Genomic DNA, 23,159 nt, shown 5'->3' with positions numbered 1-23,159 from the left:
TATTCCAGTATGTTTATTGCATAATTCAATTACTTGAAAATAAATGTGCACTTGTTCAGGATTACCTCATGAAAATGGCAATCATTTTTACTTATGCTTGCTTACAACCTTAATTTTCAATGAAAGAGAATAATTTTAGATATGGGTAGTTTTTTTTCTGTAAAATAATTTCAAGATGCTTTAGGAGAATCAGTTATGTAAGTGTAAAATCATTACCATTATTAAGCCACAGTATTTCTTCTTTACTGTTACTATAAAAAACAGTGCCAATTCTTCTTTGCTGTCACTATAAAAACAATGACACCCCAGTAAAACTTGAACATGTTCACAGGGTAAGTATGATATGCAGAACAGTGTGTCAGATAATGTTTCTTACCTTATTAAATAAATAGGACTAACTGAACTAATTACTAGTCCAAAATTAAAGAAATAAAAGCGTGTTGATGGACATTGAATGCTATGGGGTAACAGACATAAATGGAAGCACTGCCTTCTGGTTTATTAATCCATGCAGTTTATTTACTGACATACTAACAAGCTACTAGCTGTTACTTCCTATTGTAACAGTTTTACAGGAATATGTGTTCCTTTCTCTCATGCTCATTCTGCAATCCAATCCATTATTATCAACAAAAGGTATTTGAGTCCACAGTGCTTATGGCACTCGGGCACTAAAGCCAGGCAGCATCTAGACAGCATCTGGGTTTGCATCCCAGTCTCTGTGTCACTTTGGGCATGTCACATAAGCTATTTGTCCTCCAGTTTCTTCATCTGTAAAATGGGGATTCAAAAGTGCCCATCTAGTAAAGCGGACAAATTGGCACACGGTTGGTGCCGTATGTCAGCTACTAAAGAACCGTGTTTCCGTGTGCTCAAGTTGGGGAACTAAGTCTCTAGTAGCATTTCATGGAGTATTTTCAAGGAGCATGCAAGTATGGATAGTTTAAGGATTATCAGTTTCCAGATTCTTCTGTCCCATATATATGCTTCCTGACAGAGCATTTTCCCAACAAGCTGCCTGTCAGAATTACACTTCTTTTATGCTCATTGCAGGCCCTCAAACCCAGAGGCAACTTCACAATGGCTTTAGTCATGTTTTAATGTAGTATTATATCTACACAATTCAGTTTCACCCATTAATAATAAAATTTTGTTGTTTCCTGAAAAAGATGGAAAGATCATCATTATGATCATGATGTTAATGGAACAAGCCTATGGAAGCTAGCAAGGGGTGAGGGTGGGGAGGGAAATAAAACAACAACAACAAAAAATACCATGCTGGGAGCCGATGGCTCATGCCTGTAATCCTAGCTACTCAGGAGGCTGAGATCTGAGGATCACGGTTCAAAGCCAGCCCTGGCAAGAAAAGTCCTTGAGACTCTTATCTCCAATAAACCACTCAGAAAACCAGAAGTGGCGTTGTGACTCAAGTGCTAGAGTGCTTGCCTTGAGCTGAAGAGCTGAGGGACAGCACTCCGGTCTAGGATTCAAGCCCCGTGACCAGCAAAAACAAAACAAAAAACAACAACAACAAAAACCAAGACCATGATAATGAAAGGGGAACCACTAGGAGGTGAAAAGACAGGAAAAGAAAAAAGACAGAGCAATAGAGGGAGTGTTTAAAATCAAACCACATTATATACTTCTAAAGAAATGTCATGATGAAACGCTTTTTTTAAAAAAAATTTAATTTATGCTAAGAATAAAGAGAAATTTAAGTAACACTTCACTAATCTGTAACATATATGGATTTTTTCTTCATGATGTTTGGTTGGTTGGTGGGTTCTCGTTTGTTCTTTTGATGCCCGTGCTGGGTCATGAACACAGTGTCTCTCATTTTCATTTAGCTTTTCTGCTAACAGTGCTTACCACTTGCACCATGCTTCTGGTCCCAGCTTTTTGCTGGTTAACTATTTTATTCCTTCCCCAAACTCCCAGGCTGGCTTCAATTAGAGCAGCTAGATTACTGGCATGATTCACTAATTCCTGGTTCTTTGAATAAGTTTAATAAGTATCCAAAAATGGTTACATTGCCAGGTACCAGTAGCTCACACCTGTACTTCTAGCTATTCAGGAGGTTGAGGTCTGAAGATCACAGTTTGAAGACAGGGAAGTCCTGAGACTCTTAGTTCCAATTATCCATCAGAAAAGCACAAGTGGTATTCTGGCTAAAAGTTGTAGAACACTAGCTTTGAGGGAAAATGCTTAGAGACAGCATCAAGGCCCTGAATTCAAGCCCTATGACTGACAAAAGAAAAAGAAAAAAATGATTAAAGTTACTTTCAACAAGTGTGCACTATTAATAGTTATATAAAAAATTCAATCTTATTCTTCTCGTCTACCTGTACTCAGTGGTACAGCACTTTCCCAACATGTGTGAGACACAGAATTTAATTGTCCTCACTGCCAAATAGAATTGTTCTTCCACTTGTAGTTTTATCATAGACAATGTAATCATAATTTTGATTAACTTGTCCTTATAATCAATTTCAGGTAGATAGCAATGGCTTACACCTATAATCCTAGCTAGTCAGGAGGCTGAGATCTGATGGTCAGAGTTCAAAACTAAACTGGGCAGAAAAGTCTAAGAGATTCTTATCTCCAATTAACCAGCAAAATGCTGGAATTGGGTATGGCCTAAGTAGTAAAGCATCAGACCTGATTGAAACAGCCAAAAGAAAGTATAGGCCCTGAGTTCAAGCCCCAGTATCCATACACACACACACACACACACACACACACACACACACAATTTGAGAAACAACTAGAGTTACTGCAGAAATATCCATATTGAAGTTCAAATAAATAGCATATAACGATGATATGCCTTAAGAAGAATATCATATTCTTGGAATTAGCCACCGTTATAATATTTGAGTATTTTTAAAATCTCACTTATGATTTTAAAGATTATCTTTTTAAACAAAGGTGTGACAATATTAAATATACAGCTTGTGGATACATACATCTGTGTTCACTTAATCAGAATAGTCCTGTATTATTAGATGTTGTTGAGTACACAATCATTACTTGTGAACTATTGTAGTTATTTCAAATATTTTATTATAAAATAAATCTATGAATCCTGTATACCAGTGAACATGCCACCAAAGAGTTCCTTGAGAAGTTCTTCAAGTTAAGCTCCTGGATAAAAGTGTTTAAAGAATTTTAACACTGCTCCTGAACATCTCCAAACTGAATTAATTTTTTAGAAATTGATTAATTTCAAAAACTACCAAAATAGTACATGAAATCCTGTATGAGATACCCATTAGTAAAATAACAATCTTTTTTCTTAAATTGGCAAATTTTACAATAGTTTTAGAAAAGTTATTCTAGAATGGGTAGTGAAATTTTCACTTTTTGAAATTATATGCACTCAATTTTTCAAATCATATTCAAGGAGGAATTTCAAAGAATAATAAGTGACATTTTGTGATTATAAATGATTTCAATCATATTTAAAATACTTAACCATATTTAAAACATTCAATTGTATTTTAAAATATTTAAAAAGGAAATTCATATTTGTGCAAATATATGTGTGTTTGTATGTGTATGTTAAACTTCCAGGTATTTTAAAGAAAGCTGAGTTCAAAATATCTAATTAGCCCAATGTCCCCTTTCATGGGGACATGAGAACATATCCAATTATCTTGAAAAAGGCAATTAAAATTACTATTAATAATCTTAATTCTAAGATGTGTTATAATTTATTTGATAATTACATTTCCCACAAAGATACTGTCAACATAAACTGTGAAAGTGTAGATCCATCCTGTTTACAAGTAGGAGAGACAATATGCTCACTGTTCTGTTGTACTTAAATGCTGTATTGCAGTTTTTCTTAACAGGCAATATGTGAGATGAAACATGTCTGATTTTATGCTTTATAACTTCCATTCTGAATATATTCAAGTAAAATATATTCGAGTACAACACATGTCAGAAAACAATTTAAATAAACTAAGAAAAATAGTAACTGTGTCTTTCCTTTAAAACATACATGTTATGGTTTAAATATAATCTTCAATCAGAAATGCAAGCTATTTAGATGTCCTGATTTATGAAGCTACTATGATTAAATATTTGATCTATTTGGAATTCAGGTTTTATATTTTCATAAATTTGTTCTGAATCAAAGTGTGAGTCCATAATATTGGAAAAAATCAAGAGATTATGTTTTGAGAAGATGCATGATTTTTAAAATCAATTATTTCTATCAATTCTACTGATTCTATAAGGAAGAAAAGAATACTATTTTGATTTTTAATACATACTGGAAGAAAATGTACCCTTTAAATCAAGGTGACGTTTACTATTATTGCTATTTTTCTTCAAAAACATACATTAAAATAAATATTTTTCGAAACACCAAAGTAAATACAATACATGGTTCTGGCATATTTATTCCTTTGAAAAGGTGTTCTGAATCTTAGACAACATAAATACTAAGTAGTGTGGTGGTTGCCATGGTAACAAGTAAATAGCCTAAAATACATACAATTTATCAAATGTATCCACATTTCCCATAAATATGCATCTTTGTAGGTAAAATATTCATTTTGCTTTATTTCTTTATTTAGAAAGAGAAGCATGTTATTCATTAATGATAAATGATTATTATGTAGCAATGGAATAAGCTCAAAGAAGTTTTTAAATAAACATAAGACATATAAAGGTTTCAATTTTTATTATTTTGTTATTTTTATTATCCAATATAAAGACAGGAAAAAAACTCCTTTTACTCAATATGATTTTAATAGTATTCTAGTTAGGGTAAAAGCTCATAAACTTCTTTTCCTTCCAAAATGAAACCCCCTTTTCTTTTGCTTAAGTTTATTATTCACATGAATTAATTCAGCACTTGACCTTGGAAAACATAAAGCTCTGTTGAACACAAAGAAGCACAAAAAGGTTAATGCTAATCCAGGAGCAACTACTTGAATAAATGATGTGAGAATCTTTATATTAGTTTTTCCCTTTCTCCTCTCTCTATGCTAAATAGAATTTTCTGTTTTACCTGAGAGGCACAGAGACTACATTGCACAAGACATGTGAATTTTATACTTCCAGCCTAAGAAAGTTTAACATATATTTATACAGTTGGAGAGGGAAGCAATGTTATTAGACACACAAAAATGTAAAGTTTTACTCTATGAAAGAGACCAAAATAAGCTAATCAAAACAGAACAGAAAAGTTGTTCAACTATTTCTGTGAAATACAATTTTCAAATCTGATGGCATGCACTTAGGCTTCTAATTTGTTAACTATTCTATAACATTCTCCTGTGATGAAATTTAAATTTTAAAAGATAACTAGCTAGATAGGGCATGAAATGTGAGGTAATAAAATGGTGCCTCACACCTTCATAAAGAAACCTTGTGCTGTGACAACTAAGCCTGCAAAAGTAAAATTAATATCATTACCACAAATATGCGTGATCCTTTCTACTTTCACTGAGAACTCATTTACTTATGCAAATAATGCCAGACAAAAGTAATTGCTATTGTGTTTTTATGAACATAAAGTCTCTAATGTAAAAAATGAACAAGCTCCTTCTTATCCTCAGATATGTTGCTATTTCCAGGGCAAGTACCAAACTTCGTAGGTACTATGTGTTCTTTATACATGTATTTGCAAATGGAATATCTTTTCTGTCTTCACTAAGCACTTACTATGCACTGTGGCTTTGCAGTTTGTGTTGTAACAGGAAATCTGCAGTAGCGTGAATATCCATTTCCTGTTTTACAATCTCATGTGTTTATTTTTAGTGCAATGAATGAGGGAATGAATGAGGGGAATGAAGTAAGGGTCTTGTACCTTCTGTGCAAGTATTCTACTAGTTGAGTCATGACCTCAATCCTTTTACTATTTTTTTTGTTGTTAGTTTTTCAGATTGTGTTCTGCACATTTATCTCTTGAGTTGCTGAGATTACAAATTTACATTACCACATTTGACTTAATTTTTTTATTTTTAAACACAAATATTTAAAAGAATCTATTTAGCTTAGGTTTCCTCATAGAATTACCATTTGCAGTGAAGATTTATTCTTACTACAGATTTTAGCAATCTCAGTGTATGAAGGATGGGAGGGTAGAGGAGGGGAAGGGAGGGCAGGGGAAAGGAGGGGAGAAATGGTTCCAATGGCAGGACACTTGCAAGTGTTCTAGCAAGAAGCCCTGAGTTCATATTCAAGTACTACCAAAAACTCCGTCTTCAATGACCTCATAGTTAAATTCTAATTGCAACATAAGAGCTTTCAATGCATATATGTTGTGATATCAACACATGATATCACAACAGCATTTTATATATTGGGAAAGGCATATGTAAATTCTTAGCTACATGGTGGGGCATAATCTCAAAACATACATCATATTTATGAATTAAATTGAGATCATTTGATAATGGTATAACTGGCCAAATAGTCACTAGAAAATCTTATATGCACCTATATTTAAATAACTATATTCAGTTAACTTGGTGTTCTAAAGCTCTTCAACTCAAAATAGAAAAGATTAGGCTGACTGCTAGAAGTCAGCCTATAAGTGAAGAAGAAATGATTCCATCTTCACTGCCATTTGGCACTGAGCCTGAATCAGGTTTGATTCAGTTCTGTGTATTATAGCTTCCATTTTGCCAGTGAGGAGATGTAGCTACAATGACCACTGCACCATGAACCACTATGTTCTCTGACACCTACACTTAATGTCTCTGCTTTCTGCCAGTCTCTTTTCTGCGCACTATATGCACTTAGGCAAATTTGGACATGCTTCATGTACTATTTCTTTGACAATATAATTTCCATTTTGAATTTTCCAATTTTACAAAAATTGTATACTGTGGTGATGGCAACCTCCTCACAATTTCCCTAATCTTGCCACAGTTATACCGATTCACTTAGAAGCAATACAATTTGGAACCCAGTACTTTGCAAAATTTTCCATTAAACTGTCTGCAGAGAGTGACCTAACTCCTGAGCTGTCAGCATAGCCTTAAGTGGCCTGGCACAAGATGGTCATTAGAATATTGTACTTTTTCTGAAATATTAAAACACAGAATGTCAAATTGATACAATATCTGTGTTAATCTTTAATATGTTTCCCAAATATAGTTTTCATTTGATGATAAACCACACCGAGGCCATAAGTACAAAGCATGTACTGAGAATAAGATTGGTGATAATATTTAAATAATACAGCTCATAACCTTCAGATTTATTCAGGATGCAGAAACATGACCCTCTATAACTTGATGATTGCCAAAAGAAAAACATCAAACTTCTTTTTACAGCTCTAGGGTTTTTTTTCTTAAAGATAATTTATAGCTTTAAGTCTGATGTTTGATATTTACTTGTAATTCTTTGATTATAATCCTAACACCCACTAATCAGCATGGCTAAACTTTAAGCATGAACAGAGTACGCACAGTGAAGTGCTTGACATATTGAGGCACCATGCTAAGTAACTTGACCTCTTTTAAATAAGGAATAATGGGAAGAAAATTGTTCTGTTTGCCAAGTAAATAGAAATCTCTATGACTGAGGGTTTTCAAATTAGACAGATCAGTCTTTTAAAAGTATACTGTAATACAGCTTGCTTGAAGGGCAAGTTAATTTAAACTTTAGAAGACAAAGAATTTAAGTATCTGTTAAATATTTATGACTATTGATGCAGAATAGAAAGAACAGAATAGGTTATATAGATAATTTGACTAATGCAAAGAAAAAAATCTTAAACACCTTTCCTTGTTATTCCTTTTAATCATTTCCCCCATCTTTCACTATCTTAAAGTATTGTAAATATTTATTTTTGCCTATACTAGAAAATGGAAACAACCCATTTTTAAAACAAGGGGAAGAAATTCAATAATTGGACATGTTATTTTAACTTGGGAAGGTGCGATATTAAACAATTTGTAGCACTTAGAAACACATAAACTATTGGGAAATAATTAACATAGTATCTTAAGAGCCAATGTTCCAGATGAATTTATTGCCTGTCTATGATAAGGTCATATTATCACATGAGAAGTGAAAAGTATAATTTCAATATTGCAAGCCTTTTTATTCTCTAACTCAGTAGGAAAAATGATTTAAGAAGAAAGGAATCTAAAGATTGGCTTCATTTAGAACAAATCTTAGCTTCCTTTGTTTTAGCTCCATCATTCTAAGTTCTTTCAATTTCTGAAATTTAAATTTCAGAATTTCCTAGCCAGAAGTCAGTGGCTCAAGCCTATAATCTAAGCTACTCAGGAGGCTAAGCTATGAGGATCAAGGTTTGGAACAAACCTGAGATACTGTTAACTTCAGTCAACGAGCAAAAACCTGGAACTAGAGGTATGGCTCAAGTAGTAGCGCTCCAACATGAGTGAAATCGAGGATAAGACCTGGAATTCAGGCATACAATACACACACACACACACACACACACACACACACACACACACATTAATTGCTATTTGCTTTCCAACCTATTAATCTTTCTTTTTTTTCTTAGGATTTGAAGTGTCCTGCTGCTTGAACCAAGTGGTTGTACTAGGACAAGACATAAATCCAACTTAGGGAAAAGTTTCTAGAGGAAAAGAGAAAGTCCTTGTAAATGAATAAAAAGATTATATATAGCTGGGAATTGCAACAAAATTGTGTTTTAAAATGCTTAATTAGGCCGGCCACTGGTGGCTCATGCCCATAATTCTATTTATTCAAGAGGCTGAGATTTGATGATCATAGTTTGAAGACAGCTTGGTTAGGAAATTCTGAAATACTTGTTTCCAATAAACTACTGAAAAGGCAGAAGTGGACCTGTGGCTCAAGTGGTAAAGCACTAGCCTTGAGCACAAAAGCTCAGTGTCCCTGAATTCAAAAGCACCCTGTCCCTGAATTCAAGCCCCAGAACCAGCATCAAAAAAATGCTTAATTAATAACACTTGAAAGTTAAAGATTGTGGAAAATAACTGTTATTTGGTTAAAGAAGGGAAATGATGTAAACAAGATGAGAAGTTTCTGTATCATGAGTCTACATGAGTATACACCAGGAGAGTAAGAACATGACTATTATTAGACAGACCCAAACAAGAAAAGAAGTCATATATATGGCGTGTTTAGAATAGGGGAGAGTCTGATTATGATAAACTGAGCTATTGATAGGAAAAAATATTATTCCTAACTTTTGTTACCAGTTAAAACAATGTGAGGTATCTTACAGAGAAAGTTCGATCACTAAATTATTGTTTGATCCTAAATTTCTTTCTATACTTAAGTACCAGAGAAATACTCCATCATGGCAGTTTCCAGGCTAGAAAGGGAAGAGTACTTTATTGTTATTTATATCACTGGACTAAGAAAGAAATGGGAACGAGTATCTGCTCTTAATCTCCCCCACCGCCCTCACTTCTGGAAACAAAGCAATCACACACTCTTTCCTTTGCCTCTTAAGGCACTCCAGACACGAAGAAGTTTTATAACTAAAACATTGTAATGAGAATAGTAAGGAGGGAATATTTATATTTATCAAACCAGCGCTGAAATCAATCATTTATTTAATAACTGAAAAGATACAACTAAAATAAATGGTCCTGTAGCTTCAGTAGATGGGAAGGCAGTGTATCACATGGCCAAGCTCACTGGACCTGGGTCAAGTTCTGGAGCTCGGAACTAAACTCTCTTGGATTCATTTTTCCTGATCTGATTTTTTTAAATGGGAATGAAAAGACTGTTAAAGTCCTTTCATCACTAACATATTAGCCACTTAAGAGAATATTTCAGATAGAAGATGACTGAGATATACTGGAGTGTGGTCTTTTTGAACCTGCCACACAATAAATCTCCTTTCTCTGCAAAGAATATCTAGAAATATTTGTTTCCTCTTCTTTTGTGTGACTAACTGTGCCATATTTGGACAGCTTAAATTTCTGTAAACTGAAGCATGGGAAGATATTCCCTGTCTTAGGAAAAACATGTATATTTTTTCAAACCAGTTTATCTAAAGAAAGAATTGGTACTTTGACCAAAAAGCCAAACAGGTATGCTGGGTGGTGGTTTGGCTGTGTTAGTCTGAAGATTTATGTGTTGGAAGTTTTGTCTTCATGGCAATAGTATGAGACTCTACTAAGAAGTCTTTAGAGTATGCCCTCAACATGGATTAGGATAGCTCTTATGAGACCCCTAAGTTGGTTCTCACCAGAGTGACTTGTTTAAAAGCCCAAGTTTGGCCCCTGAATCATTCTTTGGCTAAATGTCTGGTAGTGTGACCTGCTCTCTCATGTCCTCCCACTACTGTGGTGTCATTTACTGTGATGCCTTCACCAAAGCCATCAGCTCATAATCTCCAGAACTGATAGGAATTAAATCTCTTTCCTTTATAAAGTAATCCTGTTTCTGACGTTCTATTATAATAACAAAAACATAATACAGTGGTATGTTAGAAGGTAGAAAGAGAAATGAAGGCAAATTGGTCGGGTTTTAGAAAGAAACAATGTAAAAGTCTGCACTGAGACTGGGATCATGAAGACCAGAAGAAAGGAGTTAAGGGCAGTGATAATCAGCACTCTGATTCCTTCGTTGGACTTATTATATATATGAATAGCAAAATCCTGAAGAAAGAACAGACATTTTGGCTACTAAATCTTAGTGATTCAACCCATTTTGCTGATAATTTTCTTTTCATTATACTTGACGTTTCCCAGAACAAATACATAATGAAGTTCAGAGTTCTTTACCTTCCAGAAAAACTTTGTGAAGGCCTATCACATATATAGTATTTTTACTGCATATAAAATGAGAATGAACAAAATTTGACATGAAACAAACAGAATTACTCCTAAGTAACATAGAAAACCATATTTATTGACTTATAATCAGTATCATATAGATTAATAGTCTTTTTCCATAAAGATGAAACTAAGATGGTATACACCAAACAATCCACAAAAGATAACATAACCTCATTATTGCAAAGAAATTCAACTCATTTCATCATATATTTATTATCAGCTGATATATGCCACTAGATAGATAAAAAAATGTAAACTAATTTACTTTGGTAAAATTGACCCAAATATGTTTCTAATCATTTCAAATGCTTCAGGTTTGTCTATGTATACAATCCCAAACATTATATCTTGACTTCTGGATGAATATCTGCTCCGAATCTAAGGCAATAACAAGTAACAATAGCACTTGAATCCTGATATATGAAATGGAATAAATTATGGGCAAAGACCCAAACAACTGTTTCAGAGAACCTAGAACAATCTCATTCCATATTTGGCTATACTTTCCTATCTTGATGCTTATTTTGCAGGATTACCTGACTTTAAGACTAACGTCACTGTATTGATGTTGGTATAATTTGGGGAGGGGGAAGGGAAAAAACAAATTGTTTAAATAGGGATACAGGTGGACCCATTGCAACAATGAGATGTCAAAAAACTAACTTTACAACTTTGGTGAGGGGCGGGGAAGTATAGTCGTGGAGATGGGAGGGCAGGGTAGGGGAAAAACAGAGGAGGAGGCAACAATGTTTGATAAGAAATGTACTCATTACCTTGCTCATGTACTTGTAACCCCTCTGTACGGTATTTTCACAATAAAAACTTATTTAAAAAAGACTAACATCAAATCTATTTCTAAGTGTATCTTCCTCTGTATTAGTATTTTCAAATATTATATTTTGTGCATATATAATCAATATTATATATTGTGTATATATAATCAACAAAACTGACTGATACCTCACTTTATAAATTAAAAGTTTTAAATCCTGAATTTAAATATATATGCATGTATAGTACTATGGGATATTTTCTTTTCTTGTATTCAAATAAGAATGTGTATATAAGTTGCTCCAAATAAACTAAAAATAACTAATTCAATATTCACAGAGAAATATTCATAGAGATGAAAATTGTAGGCCAGGATTTATACTGCTGACACAGATTTTTAAAACCATATAGTCTTCCAAATTAATATATTTGAGTGCCTTTCTCTAATGTTCCTGCTTCACCTGCAGCACATCAGACAAGGTAATAATTTATGATAATCATATGAAAATATACAATTAATATTCATCACCTCTCATTTCTCATCACTTTAGATGATCAGTAATGCAGAGTGAAAATGCTGTCAGATTTCTAATTGCTTTGTAATGGGCTTGAAACAGGGAAATCATTAAAGGCAAACAATCTGTCATTTGTCTGTTATTTTAACTATCTATCACACCAAAAAACTCATTAAAGAATTTGCTAATGAGCTACAAAAGACTATACTCATGGCGATTCCATAGGAGAACGAAAAGTAATACCATAAATTGTTACAAAATATGGTATTTTGTGGAAATTCATTAGAAAACATCTAGTCTTCGGTATATTTTTTAAGCTGTGTGCTTTCATTATTTTGGCATTTAATCCATCATCGTAGAAATCCCTCTAGCATATAAAACTTGTTTTTCATCCATCTCCAAATAATTAAACTGAAAGGTTGAGAGGAGTTGAAATGCTAAATGTGTTTCTTACTAGAAAACTGACACAAGTAATAAAAAATAGTACCATAGCAACTCTCACACTAGGTGAAGAATATAGTTTGAAATATGATTTTTATCCTCATATCTCTTGTGGATATAAACAGTTGAAGTTGCAGTGCTTCTTTTCCTGTTAGACAGAGCTATCATCTTACAAAATTATATTCAACTCTTGCAACGAAGGATAGTAACACTAAATTCTGAATAATAATATCATTCTGAAATTTTTGAAGCTACTAGTCAATACCAAAATGTGTCATAGTATTACTTTGGATAATTTTCTCAGAGAAAACAAATCATATATCTTTATAAATCCTACCTTTATATAATGATACTACGTAAAAAAAAAGGAGGTAAATAAACCAAAACTAGAAATAATTGGTTAATGTATACAATACAGATGCATTTTTAGAAAAATATATATGATCTGAATATGTCAATGCTGCTTTCCATTTTATTTATAATGGATTAAATCACAAATTCAATTCCAATATCAGAACATGAGTCTTATTAATAAAGCTAACTTCTTCTAAATATTATTATTATCTATTATTATCTATTAAATTACACCAATTTAAAAACCCAAATGCAATTGCATATTAAGCAAGGTGCCCTGGTTAATATATATTAGTAAATTCCAATCTAACTTTAAAAGGTTCCATAACACCCTGGAAACATCTTCATTATACTCTCTAATTGACTTAAACAGACTTTCTATCAACTGTTTAACACATCTTAACCCATAAATTAACACCACTTGATCATATTAACCTTTCTTTTGTGAGTCAATTACATGACAATTTTTTAAATGTAGGTTTTAAAATTTCAGATTTAAAAATTAAGGAAGAAAGTTTAAAAAGCAATATTCAGCTGGGTACCATGGCTCATGCCTGTAGTCCTAGCTACTCGGGAGGCTGAGAGTTGAGGGCCATGCTTCAAAGCCAGCCAAGGCAGGAAAGTCCTTTGAGACTCTTATTTCAAATTAACCACCAAAAAAATCTGGAAATAGAACTGTGTAGTACAGTACTAGCTGTGAATGAAAAAGCTCAGGGACATTGCCTAGGCCCTCATTTCAAGCCCCCATTCTGGCACCAAAAAAATAAAAATAAAAAAGCAATGTTCTCATATAACTGAAAGAGATTATCATACTTCTCAGAAGAGTTGGAATATACACAGAGAAGTCATACGAAGAGAAAGAAGGGGAAAAAAGAAGAGAAAGAGGGAAAGAACTAGTGGAGAAAATTAGTTGATACTAATTATGATTACTAAAGGAAAACAAAAGATGGATTTTATGTAATATATTTAACAGGTTTGTGGAACGCTAAAAAAAACATCAATTGTGAAGGGATAGGAAAATTGCAATAAGATTTCAGGTAACGACCTTTAAAAAGTTTGAAATACGCATATAATTGAAATTAAGCAAATAAATAAGAAAAACAGCAACAGGTTTGCTTTTCCTTAGACAAATTCAGTACATTTTCACTGATGATGGAGCATTGCTGCACAATGAAGAAGAGAGTGGACCAAATTAAGACTATCAACAAAGGAAGTGGCACCGTGGTTCAAGTGGTAGAGTGCTGGCCTTGAGCTGAATTGCTGAGAGACAGCGCTCAGGCCCAGACTTCAAGCCCCACGACTGACCAAAATTTAAAAAAAAAAAACTATCAACAAAAAAAGAAAAATGCAAACACCATTTCTAAAAACAGAGACAGGGCTATTATATTAGTTTCCTATTACTGTAACAAGATACCTATGATAATCAACTTACAAAACGGAAAGGTTTATTTTGGTTCATGGTTTCAGTCAACAAAGATGATGGTCCAGTTGCCTCTTCCCATGTGGCAAGGGAGTCTATCAGGACCATGTATACCAATATGCAGATTCATAGTATGTTCCTAATACCTAACTTCACCCTATTAGGCCCCACTTCTTAAATATTCATTACCTTCCAACAAGACAATGGGCGGGGCCCAAGACATTGACACATGGACTTGGGGATATATACCGGATCCACCGAATAGCAATTGTTCATTAGAGTTGATTCTACTTACTGTATAAGCTTTATGACAGAAATTTCTCTAATTCTCACTATTCAGCCTTCTCTTTCTACAAAGCATTATTTAAAACTTAAAGCTTCCATACATCTTCCTGAATTCGCTGCATCTTGATTCAAGGATTTCATTTAAGTAATCTGTTCTGTTTGAGTACCTCTAAGCTATTATTAATGTTAAATCATTTGATATTTTCTCTCACACAGCATTTATAGTCATGTACCTGCTGGTTTGAACATCACCCCGATAGAGAAGACTTGGAGAAGAGTATGGTCAATCTTGTCTTTATGCTACTTGTATGAGGCACAAATCTATCACACATATACATCATTAGAGGTTCAGAGAATGAAGCAAGACACCCAGTGCTTAGTTTCTCAGACAGAAGAAATGAACTTGACCTCAGAAAGCTTGCAATCCATCTTGGGAATCAGGATGTACATCTAAATTAAACCATGTGCTGTATCATATGATGGGTGCAAATAAGAACTACACAAGAAATAATCTCCAAAGACCAGGATTTAAAGAAGGAATAAAATTAAAGAGAGGAAGAAAGTAGGAATTTAAGTAAGGGAAAAAAGAGATATTTATCTGTAAGTAATCAGCAATAAGTTGGAACTGGAGGTTCAAGGGGTAGAGCACCAGTTGTCAAAAAAAAATTCAGGCTAGAGTGAAAGTCTAGAGTTCAAGCCCTAATATTCACTCACACACACACACACACACACACACACACACACACACTCAAGTTAAGACTTGATTCTCTAGACCTGTGCTGTTCAATATAATAACTGTCCATTACACATCTGAAATGAGTCTGGCCCAAATTGAAATTTGTTGTATGCTCAAAATATCTATCAGTTTTGGAAGATTTAGGAGGAAAAAATGAATGTAAAATACCTCATTGGTAATTTTTTTTTTTTTTTTGTGGGTCGTGGGGCTTGAACTGGGCCTGGGCGCTGTCCCTCAGCTCTTCAGCTCAAGGCGAGCGCTCTACCACTTGAGCTACAGCGCCACTTCCGGTTTTCTGGTGGTTTATTGGAGATAGGAGTCTCACGGTCTCTCCTGCCCGGGCTGGCTTTGAACCGCGATCCTCAGATCTCAGCCTCCTGAGTAGCTAGGATTACAGGCGTGAGCCACCAGCGCCCGGCTCTCATTGGTAATTTTAAATTGACTATATTTTAAATAGTATACTGGATCTGTTGAGTTAAATTAACATATTTAACATCATGTGTAGCTTAAAGTAGTGCCTTATGTTATATTCCTATTAGATAGTTTTGCTTGCGAAAATGAAACAGAAAAATAATTGAGAAAGGATTTATGTACTAATTATTTCATGAGGTTTATCCTAATACAATAGGGTTAGATTACAAGACAACTGATCTGTTTGCCCATAGGTTGATTACAATAAAAGAAGAAAAGGAAGAAATGAAACCTATAAATTAAAAAGGTATTTAGAGCACAGAACAAGCAATCTCCTAATTCAAGAAAACTAACCATAGCAAAATATATTTCTGAAAAAAAAAAATGAGTAAACGGGGGTGGAGGGAGGATGGGAAGGGATAGGAAGGGGAAATAAAGGAGAAGGCTACAATGCTTGATAGGAAATGTACTTATTGTCTTGCCCATGTAATTGTAACCCCTCTGTACAGTATTTTCACAATAAAAAATAACTAAAAAATGAGTAAATGTAAACAAGGTCTAGATACCAGATGACATGATATAATTTTGAGTGAATAATAACACTATGGAGATTAAAAAGTTAGTATGCTCTAGGGATGAAAACCATAAGTATGGAGAAATGACATAGCAAAGTATTTGGGATTTAATGGGGAAAGTATTTTTTTTTTTTTTTTGTCGGTCGTGGGGCTTGAACTCTGAGCCTGGGCGCTGTCCCTCAGCTCTTCGGCTCAAGGCCAGCGCTCTACCACTTGAGCTACAGCGCAACTTCCGGTTTTCTGGTGGTTTATTGGAGATAGGAGTCTCACGGTCTCTCCTGCCCGGGCTGGCTTTGAACCGCGATCCTCAGATCTTAGCCTCCTGTGTAGCTAGGATTACAGGCGTGAGCCACCAGCGCCCGGCTCTGTGTGTCTTCTTTAAATATGACAAAATCCTGTGTATACCCTAACCTATATTTTCATTTTTAGATTTTAAACTTACCTGCACCATTCAATTATACTTTGTAGTTAATATTATCATTAAATAATTATCTATAATGGGATTTTATTTATCCTGCTTAAATTTATCTTTGGTCTTGTCAAACTGATATTGGAGAAAAGAGGATTTTAAAAAGAAAGAAAAATCAAAAGCAGTAGCAACAATAAACCCACTGTGCCAAAAAACATGATGTTTTTTTTTTTAACCCTCAGAGATAAGGCATGCAAGAGAGATCAATGTAATGCAGCACAGAGCAAAGATAATAAAAAGAAAAGAGGAAAGGGAAAAAGTGAGGTGGAAGATAGAAAAACTAACAGGAATAAAACCCCAAGTGCCTATTTTAGAGTTCCCTCTGACTAATTTGAATAGATAACAACACTTTATTTTGCTTTTTCTGTGCACCTGAAACTATCACATAATTATCCCAGGATTAGGTAGGGTGGCTAAGTATCCAGATTTTTTTTTTTTGCTAGTAATTAGCTCTTTGGTCTTTACTGTTGCTTTGTTTTCTCATCTACAAAGTGGGAAAATAACATCATTGTTACTAGCCTCACTGGGCTTTTACAGAAGTAAAGGCAATTCGAGATAGCAAATGTGAAAGGGTTTTGAACTTTATTGGGTTAGTACTGGTAATTAAACCCAGACCTTGTAGATGTTAAACAAGTACTCTACTAGGCCCAATTCAGAACTTAAAAAAAAAAAATTAAGCCATGGGGCAAGGAATGTAGCTTAGTGCTAGAGTGCTTTTGCCTAGCATGCATGAGGCCCTGGGTTCGATTCCTTGGTACCACATAAACACTAAAACTAAATAAAATTACATAAAAAAGTTAGCCACGTGCCATAGTCTGAAAGAAATAATTAGGTAAACACGTTATCCGATCTCCTCATCCTTCTTGTAACCAACCCGTCTCCCACCTTTCAGTCCAAACCCAAAGGAACAAAGGTAAGGTAATGAGAAGAAACCTGCCCCATTTGTTAGGAAATGGAAACACCTGGAAAAAATTATAAGTGAAATAAGCCAGGCCCAAAGAAACATAAGGCCCATGGTTTCCCTTATTTGCAATAACTAGTATATGTCTGAGACAAGCAGAAATGGTCAGATAAGTTGATGTTAGGTGAAATGAACCCCAAGATAAGGACTCAAATGGTTTTTCTTTCTTGCTATTGTTTCTAACACATTTAAAAGATGATTTCTTTGTTGCTTTGTATGTCCCTCCCCCACGGTATAACCCCTTCTTTCACTGTATTTGATGTTGGTATAATTTGTGGAGGGGAAGGGAAAAAACAAATCGTTTAAATAGGGATACAGGTGGACCCATTGCAGCAATGAGATGTACAAGTCATTATGTCGAAAATCAACTTTACAACTTTGGTGGGGGGGGGGGGGGTAAGGAGGGTTGGGTGGGGGGATGGGGGGAGGATGGGAAGGAATGGGAAGGGGAAACAAAGGAGGAGGCTACAATGCTTGATAAGAAATGTACTCATTATCTTGCCCATGTAATTGTAACCCCTCTGTATGGTATTTTCACAATAAAAAAAATAATAATAAAAAAAATAAAGAGGCCTGAAGAAGGTGAAGAGATCTAGGGTCGGGGTAGGGTGCTCGTAGACGAGGAGGACAGAAATGATCGTCGTTGAGGTAGGACAGAGGAGAATTAAAGCGAATTGTGCAGATTGAGGGAAAGCTGTTTGCTCCCCTCCCCAACCTCAGGCACTTACTGCTACCAGTAGTCTCCCCGCAAACGGTGACTGGTTACCATGGCGACCGAGTCGCGGCAGGAGGGGGGCGGGGAAGGAGGAGGAAGAGCCCTTTCGATTGGTGGCGGCCGGTCAACTGATGCTTGGAATGGAGACGTGGTGACGTCATAGAAGCGATTTCCGGCGGAAGGAGAAGCCGGTTCCTAGTTCTGGTCGGTGGCCGGCAGACAAGTGGCAACTCCCTGGCGATGTGAAGTTTGCTAAGTCGGATCAAGTGTGAGACCTGGGAAAGGTACCCGCATATGACTGGTAAGAGCTGACTGAATTACCCGGGTGGGTCCCAGCTCCTCATCTTGGGGGAGCTCCCGCTGGGAAAAGGTGGCCTCCTTTCTGGGACTCCCAGCCCGCCGCCGTCTGTCCTCGCGTGGACAGTTTCGGGGTCGCTCTTTGCCACGTCTTGGCGTCTGTCCAGTCTCTGGGGGGGACGCTTGCCCATGTGGATGTTTTCCTGTTTTTGCTTCTTTTTTTTCTCTTGTAAATATTAAGCTCCTCTGATGTGTTGAGTGAGAGCTTCTCTGCCGGGTTTTACCATAAGAAAAGCAGAAAAAAATATGTTCACCCACCACGCAGGCCTTTCGTAAAGTTCTAGTTTTCATGCTATTGTATGTTCATGAAGAAGGAAAGTATTTATCATGAAATATCTAATAGTTAAGGTTTTGCATACCTGTTTCGTTGTATCTGAAATATCTAGAGCATTTAAAGATGAAAATAGGTGTTTTATTCAAGGTTGCTGTATGATTGTGATTTACTCATGCAAATTTTAAAGAACTAGAAAAAAAGTGTTTTTGGTTTTTTTTTTTTTTACATACTTGCAGACTGTAATAGGTTGTCATTTTAATGTTTCTGTTCAGCTGATCTGGAAAGATCATTTCTTGTTCAAGTAATGATGGCGTTTAAGCAGACACCGAAAAAGGATTGGTACAGTATTCTGGGAGCAGACCCATCTGCAGATGTAGCTGACCTAAAACAAAAATATCAAAAACTTGTATTAATGGTAAGTTTTTTCTTTCTGATTTTACGTCATGGGTGTGTGTAGATCAATTATAAATGTGATCATAAAACTGTTTATATGTGTGTGTGTGTGTGTGTGTGTGATATCAATAAGAGTAAAAGTATTTGGTGTATTGAAAAATTCAATAATACAACTAAAAATAAAAATTAAAAAAGATTGATTTGATGTAGGATAGTGCAGTAGTTAGGAAAAGGAAATCTGATCCTGGCTGACTGAATTAGAATCCTCAGACTCTCACTCCCTGTGAGAACTTAAACTAATTTCCTGTAAATATGGCTCAGGGAAGATTAAAAGACTTAATCAAAAGACATAATCTGTGTAGATGCGTATAAAAATGTCCACAAAATAGTGTATTCAGTAGCCACTAGATATGTGGCTGTTGAGCCCTTGAGTTTTGGCTAGTCTAAATTGTAATTTGTTTTAAGTATAAAATACACATTGGATTTTGAGAATTCAGTTCATTAAATGAATGCAAAAAAATCTAGAAAACTTTTTATATTGGTTATATGTTGAACATATACATATTTCAGCAGACGTTATCAAAAGTAATTTTACCCGCATCTTGTTTTGTATGTAAGAGCTGTTTATTTTACTACATTGCATTCTTGCCCTCAACACTGGGCCTGATATTCCTGACTCTAGACCTTCTAGACCCCAAATCTACAGTTTTCTCCTCTGGTAGGAGAGAGTGGATGGCTGATTTATGTGAGGAGAAGACTTGTCTTCTAACTAGTTTTTGTTTGTTTTGGGTGGTTTTTTTATTTTTAAGTCTCAACTAGACTGTTTCTTGTTTAGTCCTTAATTCTCAAAGGTATTTAATATGTTCAGTTCTTCAGTTTCTCTGGCCTCTACGTGAGTGAATTTACTTCTTACAGTCTTTCACTTTAGGCTTTACATTTCAACTTTCCTGAGTAGTTCTGAATTGGATACTGTGTTAGTCAGCTTTCCATTACTGTAATGAGTGTCTGAGATAACTCATAAAGAAAGGTTCATTCTGGTGTATGGTTTCAGAGGTTCCAGTCTATGGTAGATTGGCCCCATTACATTTCCCCACCAAAATCAAATACAGTGACAACAGGGGATATACCGTAAGGGGAAGAAACATATAAAAGAAACAAAAAAAATCACATAGTACATGAAAAACAACAACAACAAAGAGAAACCTCTTGTGCCCATATTTTGGGGTTCATTTCGCTTAGCATCATCTTACATGCTTCCTGCAGAAAGAATGACACTACCCCATGTATTAGGAAATGGAAAGACTTGGAAAAAATCATATTAAGTGAAGTAATCCAGATCCAAAGAAATATAGGTCCCATGATTTCTCTTATGTACAATAATTAGCATATGTCTAGGCTAACCTTATCAGATGAGCAGAAAAGCTCAAAAGGTATGTACATATGACCATACAAGTTTCTAAAAGATTTAAGAAAGATTTGTCACATTTATAAGAAGTTTTGTTTGTTTGTTTGTTTGTTTTTAATATGGGTTGTGTGGCTTGGACTCTGGGTCTGGGCGCTGTCCCTATGCTCTTCAGCTCAAGGCTAGTGCTCTACCACTTGAACCACAGTACCACTTCAGTTTTCTTATGGTTAATTGGAGATAGTCTCATGGACTTTCTTGCCTGGGCTGACTTTGGACCAAGATCCTCAGATTCAGCCTCCTGAGTAGCTAGTATTACAAGCCTGAGCCGCTGGTGCTCAGCCATTTATAAGAAGTTTTTAAAAAATTAAACCAGGCTTCTGAAGCTCTTATTTTGTTTTCCACATATTTTTGTGATGTGTGTTTTTCAACAAGGTCAGAAAACACTTGGGGAATAAAATTTCATTTGACTAATACCATTCTGTATCTTATTTTATAAAAAGGCACATTTATTACATGTATATTTCCAGATTCAGAAGTCTTTGAATTTAACAACTCCTACATAATTGCTAAATTGTAGGTTGCTGAGTTTATAATACATGTTGATTTAGTAAATCCTATTTCTTTATTTCAGTTTTTGTAAGTATAGTGTATATTTAATGTTCTGGTTCTGAAAAATTCTATCAATTCATTGAAATATTTTTAAATGCCTTAAAAACATGTTAATCTAAGGCACAGAATTAGCTTTAAAGATACTTATTTCATATATCATTAAGTCTATTGCCAGATAATTTACTATATAAAAATAAAAGCATTTCCTCACAGTGTATGAGACTTATTGTAAGAGTACACTGGTTTCTTTTCTCCTTGCAAACTAATCTGTAAAAAAATTTTTGTTTTCTGTTAATAACAATTTGAATTACAAACCTTTGCTTTAAATTGGTCCAGGGTGCAGAATGATTAGCTATATTATTTCACATTTTTTGTAGTTATCATCTGTTTACTGAAGATAAAGTTTTGTCAGATTGATTTGATGCTGATAACATTGCAAGATATCTTTCATCTGCAAAAGAATTATTGTATTGGAAAAGTACAGGCTGCTATTATAATATGTCCCATAATCTTTAAGAAAATCCTTGTAATTTGAGGCAGGAGTGTGTAAGATGTTCTTATTCTTAATATTGGATGAGTATAAAATCCCATTTATTATATAGATTATATATATAGATTAGCATTAAGTCTTAAACGTATTAGCATTAATCATTAAGCTTGAAAAACAAGATAGAACATCTCAGCTACACTCAGGAAAATTACCACATCAGAAAAGGAAGAAACAAAAAAAAAAGAAAAGGAATAAACAAAAGGAGCTAAGAACAGTTCTTTGAACAGGACTTCTCACTACAAAGCAAAATCATCTCAATTATTAAGAAAGGAATTAATTAAAAAGAGTTTTGTGAGGAAAAAAAAGTCTGAGAATGTTATAAATAAAAATCAGAGCTGAGCACTGGTGACTCATGCCTGTAATCCTAGCTACTCAGGAGCTGAGATCTGAGGATCATGGTCCAAAGCTAGCCCGGGCAGGAAAGTCTGTAAGACTCTCCAATAAACCACTAGAAAACCAGAAGTAGTGCTGTGGCTCAAGCAGCACTGGCCTTGAGTTGAAGAGCTGAGGGATAGCACCTAAGCCCAGAGTTCAAGCCCCACGACTGACAAGAAAAAAAAAAAAATCAGAAGTTCATCCAAGCAATGGGGGCTCATGCCTGAAATCTTAGCTACTCAGGTGGCTGAGATGTGAGATCACCGTTCAGAGCTAGCCTGGGCAGGAAAGTTTGTAAGACTCTTATCTCCAATAAACCACCAGAAAACTGGAAGTGGTGGTGTGACCCAAGGGGTACAGCGCTTACCTTGAGCTGAACAGCTGAGGAACAGTGCCCAGGCCCAGAGTTCAAGCCCCACAACCAACAATCCCCACCCCCCCAAAATGAGAAGTTCTACTCTTCTGAATTTACCTGTATTGAGCACTGTAACTTTTGTTGGCATAGCTCACTGGTCAGCTGTCATTCAGGTGTCATACAGGATGCAAGAAAATTAACAAATTACTTAGGTGTAAACTATTATAAGACTTAGAACAAGTGCAAAAGGGGCTTAGAAGGACTAAGAAAAAGAAATCAAGATGGCTGGCACCTCATTCACAACCAGAACAGTCTGTTAGGACACCATTGCTCTTCTCTCTACTGCCACTTTTTCTCTAATAAATGGTTTCTTCCTGCTGGTTAAAAGTAAAATTCAATTGCACAAGAAG

The 23,159-nt window shown here is 35.0% G+C and overlaps 2 protein-coding genes across 4 annotated transcripts in view; one reads left to right on the top strand and one right to left on the bottom strand.

Moving 5' to 3' along the window:
* LOC122117868 (doublecortin domain-containing protein 1-like) overlaps window positions 1–14,387 on the bottom strand; it is a 111,191-nt gene extending 96,804 nt beyond the window's left edge. Inside the window, exon 1 of the mRNA XM_042691744.1 lies at window positions 14,292–14,387. Coding sequence (XP_042547678.1) covers window positions 14,292–14,387 — 96 coding nt within the window. The remainder of the gene's footprint in view (window positions 1–14,291) is intronic.
* A 4,216-nt stretch (window positions 14,388–18,603) lies between these two features.
* Window positions 18,604–23,159, top strand: part of Dnajc24 (DnaJ heat shock protein family (Hsp40) member C24) — a 39,839-nt gene continuing 35,283 nt past the window's right edge. Inside the window, exons 1-2 of one of the 3 annotated variants that reach the window (XM_042691457.1) lie at window positions 18,604–18,682; window positions 19,334–19,477. In XM_042691457.1, coding sequence (XP_042547391.1) covers window positions 19,367–19,477 — 111 coding nt within the window. In that variant the 5' untranslated portion in view covers window positions 18,604–18,682; window positions 19,334–19,366. Of the gene's footprint in view, window positions 18,733–19,333; window positions 19,478–23,159 lie in introns of all 3 variants that reach the window. The other 2 variants (XM_042691455.1, XM_042691456.1) reach the window with 2 other exon arrangements.

Source organism: Dipodomys spectabilis, unplaced genomic scaffold, assembly GCF_019054845.1.
Source record: "Dipodomys spectabilis isolate Male_0828 unplaced genomic scaffold, ASM1905484v1 ptg000145l, whole genome shotgun sequence".
Taxonomy (NCBI): Eukaryota; Metazoa; Chordata; class Mammalia; order Rodentia; family Heteromyidae; genus Dipodomys; species Dipodomys spectabilis.
The sequence above is the reverse complement of the archived record's forward strand: the minus strand, read 5'-3'. Positions and strand labels throughout refer to the sequence as shown.